Genomic DNA, 9,439 nt, shown 5'->3' with positions numbered 1-9,439 from the left:
TGGAAAAAGACAAAAGACAAAAAAAAAAAAAAAAATGTGCTTTTTGTCATCTCTTACTGATGAGCACTAGTTTGAGAATGAAATAATTGGTTTGCTAGTCTGAACAAGCACAAAGGAAAAGCAGTATCATTTGATGACTCATAGTATAAATATCAGCATCAGACATCAGCATTAAATGGCATATTATTATGCACACTTGGTATATTTATGCACATCATGTAGAGAGAAATTGTAAAGGGTCTAGAGCCTTACTTAGGAATTGACTTACAAATGAGCATTAAATGGCATATTATTATGCACACTTGGTATATTTATGTACATCATGTAGAGAGAAATTGTAAAGGGTCTAGAGCCTTACTTAGGAATTGACTTACAAATGTGCTGCCATCAAAACAACAAAGACAAAAGGAACTCCAGGATGTCATTTGATTCTTAATTAAAGACAAGGAGGGAATGGTATTGATAGAGATAAAGCTGGGTTTAATACCCTTATGATGAGTAGAAGGACTGTACCTATTTGTCTTAGTCCACTTGGGCCACTGTAACAAAGTACCACAGACCAGGTGGCTTAAACGACATACTGTACATTTATTTCTCCCAGTGCTGTAAGCTGGGAAGTCCAAGACCAAGACGCAGGCAGATTTAGTGTCTGGTGAGGACTCCTTTCTTGGTTCATAGATGGCACCGTCTCACCGTGTCCTCACATGACAGAAGGGCCAAGGGGTCTCTCTCTCTTGGGCCTCTTATATAAGTGCATTAATCCCATTCACCTAGTCACTTCCCAAAGATGCCACCTTCTAATACCATCACTTTGGGGGATAGATTTCAACATATGAATTTGGGGGAAACACAAGTATTCATGCCATAGCAATACTGATCATCGAGGGTCCCTCCTAAACACGTGTCATCACATCAGGTGGTGGCAGCCCACCCCCTCTCCTCCATACACAAATTGCAACAAGGAAGGGAAAGGAACTCACCTATTTTGAACACTGCTTTGTCCCACACATTTTTGACTTGTTTGTCATCATGACAACCTCACGAGGAAGGTCTTGTGCACCCATTTTGCAGATAAGGAAATAATGCCTCAGAAATACTAACCAACTTTCCCCAATTTAGCCAGCTAGTAAATGGTAGATCCAGGGTTTGAACCCATCTGTGGGCTCCAAATGCTCCTCTTTCTCTGGTCATCCTGCTGCCTCCCAGACATCATAGTAGTCAAGAAAGGATACGAACCGGAAGCCAGTTGATAAGAAGTATCCTTGAGAGGAGGAAGTTATCCAGGGGGGAAGCTCCAGAGCCCAGGGTTATTCACACTCCTATTTCTATGTGCTCCAGATGATAAGAGCCACCACCAGGTGACTTGAGTTGGGCGAGTAGATGGTAGAAGTGGGAAAACTAGAACCCCCAATAGAGCAGGGCTAGAAGCAAGGGCTTGAGATGGGGGTGGGGATGGTATTAGCATCCTGATCTAGAACTCTGAATGACTTTTTCCCATGGATAGTTACAGATAGTTAGTGATTAGTGTCATGACTATGTATAAAGAGGCTTATGGTTAACAGAGCCTCTAGTGGTCTGGTTGTGGCTAAATAACGTGAACAAACAGGACAACTGATTCGGCCACAGAATTCCAGGTTTACAACTGTTGTCCTGGGGTGCCACTTGGTTTTGGCACTCCTACATTTTCCATTTATGGCAAATTATTGTTAATAATTAGGCCAGGATGGATTTGAATCTGCAGCGTCTGTCATTGTCTCCAGTGTGAGATGCAGAGGTCTCCTCTTAACACGTGGTTACATCTGAAAGACAACCCGTCATAGAGATCTCCTCTTAACATGACAACTCCTCATACACTTTGAGTCAACCATTCCCCACATTACAAAGATGCTTCAGTGGACATGAAACTATGTTTCTGGAAAGGCGAAGGAATAGTGTAGGCCAGTGAAGAATAGCAAGCACAGGCCTCCTGGGGTCCAGGTCTCTACCTAAATGCAGGTATTCTTCCAACAGGCTCTCACTTTAAACCGTTTACTAACTGTTTCCATCTGATGAGAGCCAAGGATATGGCTGAAAATGGAAACAAGATAAATGAAAGGGTCTTTCTGCAAAGACACAGTTTGTGGGTTTCACAACTTAGCAAAGGCTTGTCCCAGTCTATACAACCCTGCAAACCACCCTGGGATTTTTGTGAGAAGCTCACCTTAAAGCACTCTCCCATAGCAGGGACTGTCTACCACGGACTCTATTCCAGTAGAACTAGGAGGACGTCATTGCAGGAAGATACAGTCACACATCTTAGGCCACAGTACAGGGCTCTGGTGTCATATGAGATTGTCATAAATTATGAAGAGACTGGTATGAAATTATATTGCTAAGATCTATTTAATTCCATGATGATGCCCCATTCTCTTTTACCATTGACCTAAGGACCCACTAATATTTTATAACAGAGGGATTTAAATTTTCCCAAAAAAAGCTAGTTGATTTTTGTTCATGTGCATGTCATTGAATTTTAGAAGGTATTTTGTATTAGTAACAATATACTTATATCTAAATGTTAGCATGTTATCATTAGCAGAGATCAAAATAATTCAATTTGCAATGACTCTATACTTCTAACACCAACTTAGAAAAGTTCTCTCTTGGGGCCGGCCCCATGGCTCACTCAGGAGAGGGCGGCGCTGGTAGTGCCGAGGCCACGGGTTCGGATCCTATATAGGGATGGGCGGTGTGCTCACTGGCTGAGCGTGGTGCAGACGACACTGAGTCAAGGGTTACACTCCCCTTACCAGTCAAAAAAAAAAAGAAAGAAAAGTTCTCTCTTTTTTCCCACTCAGCCCAAATTTATCAGTGAATTCCCCAACCTTATATGGTATGAATATGCATCAGATAATATGTTCTGCTGTTTTTCACTGAAGACTATTGTGGACTTTTAGCATGGGGAAAATAGACTAGGAAAGCAAACAAAAAACAAATAAAAATAAACCAAAGTAGTCTAAAGCAAATATGGATATATTCATTAGCTATATTCTCCAGTTAATGCTCAATTTCTGATACAACCAAAATATCTAGAAAAAAATTTTGTCTTCCAAGAATATGATTCAACTTACAGCAATCATCTTTTTTAAAGCTCCCCATTTGTACCACTTATAAATCTTTAGTATCAGTGGTATAATGTATCATGGGATATAAAATGTGAACAATAGCAATCTATTATGTTCCTGAAACACTAAAAACATTTTCACTATTTGCTAGAATAGCAAAAAGTTTCATTGGTGCATGCAAATGATCACTTTTCAAATGATAAAACACTAAAATGTTTTATAAGCTCTTTTTCTACATGTCCCCCGGGATTTGCATTAAATATTTGCATAAATAAATTATAAATGGCTACATCACAGCTGACTGCACTGAGAGAGGTGAAGCTCAAGAGTGAATTTTAAACTGTGCTCAGCAGTAAAGAGGAGTGTTCAATATCAGCTACAGCACAGATTTTGACTCGTGATCCTTCATTCCATGACTTTCCAGGTAGTCTCTTCAGTGTCCTTCATCACATTTAATCTCTCTTCCTTCTCAGCTACTCAGAACGAACACTCCATGTGGTGTTATTAAAATTGACTCCTGCACAAAATATTGGGGAAAACTTAATTGGCTTCCCAGTCTAGTCTGTTTGTGATTACATTTGATATGAATGCTGTGCATATTAGCCTAAGCTAAGAAATAAATGAAGAAAGGCATTACAGTGATCATAAAATATTACTAGAACAGGGGCAGAGCATTCTGCTTCACAATATGTCTTGGCTCTCCCCACATGACGCACAGCAAGGAGCAATAACGTATTACCCAACGAAAAATACCATTTGGCATGCAAATTAAAGAGAGGACAAGGCTCACAATCTTGGATCTGCACCCACCCAACATAAACTCAAACTTGGAAGCAATTAAGCATGCCTATAAATCCAGAGCCTTAGAAAACTAAATGGTGCCCTAAATCAGAGAAGGCACAAAGAAGGCACAGAAAGAATACTCATTAGCCTAATCTACATGCTTTATGGGCGTTCCTAAGAGGGAGGAACCGACTGAACTTTTATAAGACCTCAGATTAAATTCTTTAAGGCATTGAAATTATAATATTAGGTCATAATACTGGCTGGCATTTCGTAATGAAAAGTTTGGAATCCAGGGAATAAGAAGCCATTTTTTAAAGGCTCATTTGAGGCGTTCTGAGATCAATTCATCATCTTGATCTGCTGGGGTTATTGCTAATAAACAAATTCCAATAGTGTCTGAGGAAAAGAGACGTGAAGTTACTTCTTATCCATCATCGCATCCCATTCAAGATATTTCCTTCTCCCCTTCAGGTTATTTCCTCCCCCCCCCCAACACACCCCTCAGTCTCTACATTTTCATTTCTTTTCATGCAAATAAAAGGAGAGAGTAGGATCCTTTCTATAATTACTGTCTATCTGGCTGTTCAGATTTATGCTTTTCCAGGCTGAAGACCAGAACCAGAAAAGCCTCTCGGGATGCAGTTTAGACAAGCAACATTCTACTCTTACATTGATAAGGTTCGTTTTGTTTAAAGTGCAACACAGAATAAATCTCGCCATTGAAGACAGCTAAGAACACGTTTGTGGTTTCACAGTTTCTTAGCCAAATCTCATAGTAGATTCTAAAGCTGACCTTGAATTCTCTCCTGTCCTCCTTCATTGGAGATAACAGTGAACACTGAATATGCATATGTCGGACACAGCAGATGTCAGTCAATTAACCAGAATGTGTAAACCTCAAGAATGCTACCAGATTTTCTCCTGTTTTCAAAACCTGCTTATCTGTGTATGTTTTCCAAAGCATTTACTCAGTCTGGGAGACCATATTGTGAATATAAGTGTACCATTTGTCTATTCTTAAGTGGCATTATTTTGATGTGCTGACTAATCAACAATAATCAACAATAATAGGGGCTACTAATCAACAATAATCAGTTCCACAATATAACATTTAAAAATCACTCCCAATAATTGCAAGAAAAAAATTATTAAAAATGTAAAAGCAATTATGAATCACATCAGGGCCACCGGCAGGAGCTGGAGTGATGGGTATTGCAGATTTGGGGGGTAGTATTTTCTTTAAAATTTCTCATTCATATATTTTATTATTTTTATCATTACCAAAAGTTTTTGTGCTGCAAAAATTTCCGAAATTATGTTATCAGCATTCACTCACACATCTAGTTTTATACAATGCTGCATCTTTTAAAAATGTACCATCAATAATAATATTGTTGTTGCTGAGTATTTTATCTCAACTATAGAATCCTACAAGCTACTTAACCAGAAAATTTGTGGTTGTCTCATTATGTTTCTTACTACTGAATTCTTTGTGATGAGATTTTTTCCATTGCAAAAAGCATTTAACACAAAAAGTACTTCTCATTCCAGTGACTTAGGAACACACGATTCCCATCAGCCTCTACTGTGTATGGGCAGCATCATAACAAGGTGGGACAGTTCATTTAGAAAGCAGCCTACCTCAGTCCTCTACTCCAAGCCAGCTTTCCTGTCACCTCTTCAGGCATAGTGCTTGCTTTCCCCCTTTAGGGAGCAAGAGGCCAGTCCCCAGTTCCTGATGGTCTGAGACGTTTTCCCTTTTTCCTTCAGATCTAAATTTAGATGTCACCTTCTCAAAACTGCCTTTCCTTATGGCCCAATCAAATTAGGTCTCTGCAGGCAAAGAGCGTCCAGGGTAGAGATGCTACTCAAGATCACCTGAACCATAGCTCTGCTTTGTCCCCTGATGAGGACGTGGTCTTGCTAATACTGAGTTTGTTCAGTGTTTGCCAACGTTCCCTTAAACAGAAGCTCAGAAAAGACTGAGGTAAGTTTCTATGAAATGGCAATGTAAGCCCTAAGCTTAAAAAGACAGTTCTTTATGAAGCAAGATTTTCCCTTTTATTTAATTCTGGAAGGTCCTTACTTGCATAAAGAGGGTCACCAGCAGCTGTGGGCTGCACAGGGGAACCAGAAACCACAGAAACCCAGGCAAGGATGTACAGCAGCTGCTCTGGCTCAGGGGAGCGCCTCATTGCTGTTGTGTTCTGTTTTCAGAAACGAATGGGGATGCTGTTTCTGCCGCTGATCTGACACAGCCGAGATGCTGCAGTCTCTCCTTGTTATTTTCGCTCATGGCATCCAATATTTTTCTTTATAGCACTTAAGCATAATCTTGATATCATTTTCTATATATCCCATGTATGTTATGTTATACAATCATAAATCGAGATTACATATAACTACATAACTGAATAATTGCTCATTCTCTGCATCTATTCCTCTTAGGTGAATTCTGTGAGATCAGGCAGTGAGACACCTTTTTTTTTTTGCCATTGTACCACCAGTGCAGCACAGTGCCTGGCACACGGGAGGTGCAAAATAAATTATTTTTTACTAAATCAATATCGAGACAGATGAAAAAGACTGCTCTGTGACTTCAGTGGTACCAAGCCCCTTGCTGTTGTTTTCTCCGCATCCAAGGCAGTCACAGACTCTCTCCATCACCCTGTGGATTCAATAAATTGGTGTCCCCTTGCCCACCTGCCCATGTAGAATGCCCAGCACCCTCAGTGGGAGGAGCTGGGGGGGTCAGGCAGGGGCACAAGTAGAAAGGGACCTCAGTGGCTCATCACTGCTTCAGACACATTCTTTGTTGAATTGGTTCCTAAAATGTTCTAGTTGTGTTCATGGTGTCCTTTTCTATTTTCGATCTCCAAGACCCGCACATACATACTAACAGGTGTGTATCACAAACTGTATGAATTATACACTTTCAAGTCACTTGACAAAAATATCCATTTTTAAAATCTCATTTCTAGATACTTAGTGGCAATTACTCCTTTTTCTAGTAAACATCAATTACAATTCAGGCATTTACTAATAACTTTTTATTAATTTGCATCATGTTCATATTTTCATTATTTGTTCTTCAAAATAAAATGACTGTTTTATCCCAATTCACACAGATCAACGAATACACTGTATTAATCCACACCAAACGAAGCTACTCAAATGAAAACGGTATTATATGAGATATGTTGGAGTTACAGGAACCACTTAGGCTAACTCGCATTATAATTAGAATAAAACAATAAAGCCAGTTGCACAGAACAGAGCCTAGTGAGAGGGACCCGTACCTGTCTCCTCGTACATTCCCCATCCCCCCCACCGCCCATAAAAGCCTTCATCACAGAAAAGCATGCAGTCATGCAGATCCAGAGCTAAGCAAATGTTTGTAAACCCCGATTCTAATTTAATACCAACCAAGTTTTTTAGTCAATAGGTTATAGATGAAGCCGTTTATAACCTACAACCAGAATTTAAAATAAAAACATATGAAAGGTTCCTTAGATGACATTTTTCTAATTAACAAAAGCCCATGTGAAATCCCACACACCATCTAAAACATATATCATTTTCCCACTTTTTTCTTCTAATCATTACATTTTTTCAAGCCAACTATAACCTTTACCATGCTGTCACACCTGTTTTTACTTTTTCATGTTGTCTAATCTTTGTCCACATGGAAATACATTTTACAGTTATAATCACAGTCTACTCAATATTTCGTAAAGTACATCTTTCACTTAATAGTGTGTGCTTACCATTTCCATGTTATGAAATCTGCAATATTGTTTTTCATGGCTTCCTAATACCTCCTAACTTCCTTAAGCATAGTCTTACTATTGAACATTTAGGGGATTAGCATTTTTTTTTTTCTGTTACTAAATACAATTCTATGTATGATCTGTTGTCAGCCTTTTAAACTATTTCCTTGGTATAGAGAAAATAAGGATCAAAGCATGGGAACATGTTTATGGCTCTTTCTATGCTTAATTTAATTTAATCATTTTACAAAAAGGTTAGGCCAATTTATCGCTCTAGCAATTTGTGAGTGTCTCACGGCTTTACAGAGAGGACACTGTGATTGACTTTTAGCTTTAATTTTTTATTGTAAGAAATAGACATTAGTATCTCTTTATTAATTATAAGTAAGATTGAACATTATTCTATATATTTATTCTATAGTTTTATATGAATTATCTATTTACATTCTTCACCCATTATTCTATTCCCTTCCATCTTTAAAACTTCTTTTTAGTTGGCTGCTTGAAACTCTGAATAAATCTCTTAACCTAACCTAAATGCAAAAGGCAATTGAAGCAAAATCAGCACAAACTTGCTACATTACCTTAGAGAACTTGGCTGTTACCAAACCATGGTCACAGAAGCATAATCCATTCAAGAGAAATGTTGTCTGCTTAACCTAGTTGGTCTTCTGAGTGAGGTAAGAAGAAAATTCATTGTGGATTGGAGGGCCGCACTTCATTAGGAAGTTATAAATTCTACTTTTACAACACTAAACTGGTAACATTTTCAGCAAACACAGAGATTGGTCACTAAAACAGGTGACATGTAATTAAGCATCTAACTAAGGAACGGGAGGAGCCATTGCAGTTCATTACTTCCACAAGCAACCTGATTTATGCACTGTTCAGCATTCACTGTCCAGCATTCACAGAGGAATAAAGCTTACGACGATTTGGATCTTGCATTTTTCAAAGTATTGGGTGGAGGACACTTCCCACGTTACTTGACATCACAGAGAAGAGCCACCCCACGGAGCACCCAGTGTTCAGGGGCCTGGGCTGTCCTGAGGTCCACAGCTGAGATGTAGTTCAAGTCTGTTCGAACTGGCTTCTTGTAGATGGGGCAGGAGTAAAACCGAGGATCTCTTAAAGCTACAAAGGAAAGGAACTTGGTGAATTTCTAATTTAAGCAGCTCAGAGAGAGTGCAGAGCCGAATGCGCATTCCAAAGGTCATTCCAAAGAGAAAGGGTTTGGTAGAATAAGGGAAGTCTTCCTGAGGTCACACAATCCCTAGATTGAAGCAGACACTGTAACTTGTTTCCAAAGAATGGAGCAAGGCACCCAAATGACTTCCAGTTTCCCCACTGGCCCCTTGCCCAGTGCCCTTGACAGTAATCCTTGCCCACACACTTCTTTCCTCTCATTTCCACCTGTCAACTCAGGGTTCCCCTACACCATTTCTCCTTTACCTCTCCACCAAGTCTTGTGCACACACCCCCTCTCTCTTCTTTATGGCTGGCTTTGGCACAAGAGGCCTGCCATTTTTAATCAGATATCCAGCACCAGTGAGCATCATTCATTATTATTATTATTTCCAAATCCCATCCTCAACACTCTGTGCAACATAGCACACATCACTTTTAAAATCACAGGATGGAGGGTTTTCCTGTCCAACCAGGTGTTGTGAATACTCCGTGTATGTAGGAAATAAAAATGTCTGGGAAGCAGACAGAAATGGCACAGTTCAGCCCCCTGAGATTCAATTCTCCCTTTTAGGAGTAGAATGGATACAGTTT

At 39.4% G+C, this 9,439-nt stretch overlaps 1 protein-coding gene across 1 annotated transcript in view; it reads right to left on the bottom strand.

Moving 5' to 3' along the window:
* Positions 1–6,959: 6,959 nt before the first annotated feature.
* LOC103599910 (dynein heavy chain 5, axonemal-like) overlaps positions 6,960–9,439 on the bottom strand; it is a 50,750-nt gene continuing 48,270 nt past the window's right edge. Inside the window, exon 16 of the mRNA XM_008584100.1 lies at positions 6,960–8,794. Within this exon, the coding sequence (XP_008582322.1) occupies positions 8,643–8,794 (152 nt within the window). The 3' untranslated portion in view covers positions 6,960–8,642. The remainder of the gene's footprint in view (positions 8,795–9,439) is intronic.

The sequence above is a fragment of the Galeopterus variegatus genome, unplaced genomic scaffold, assembly GCF_000696425.1.
Source record: "Galeopterus variegatus unplaced genomic scaffold, G_variegatus-3.0.2 Scaffold3147, whole genome shotgun sequence".
NCBI lineage: Eukaryota > Metazoa > Chordata > Mammalia > Dermoptera > Cynocephalidae > Galeopterus > Galeopterus variegatus.
The sequence above is the reverse complement of the archived record's forward strand: the minus strand, read 5'-3'. Positions and strand labels throughout refer to the sequence as shown.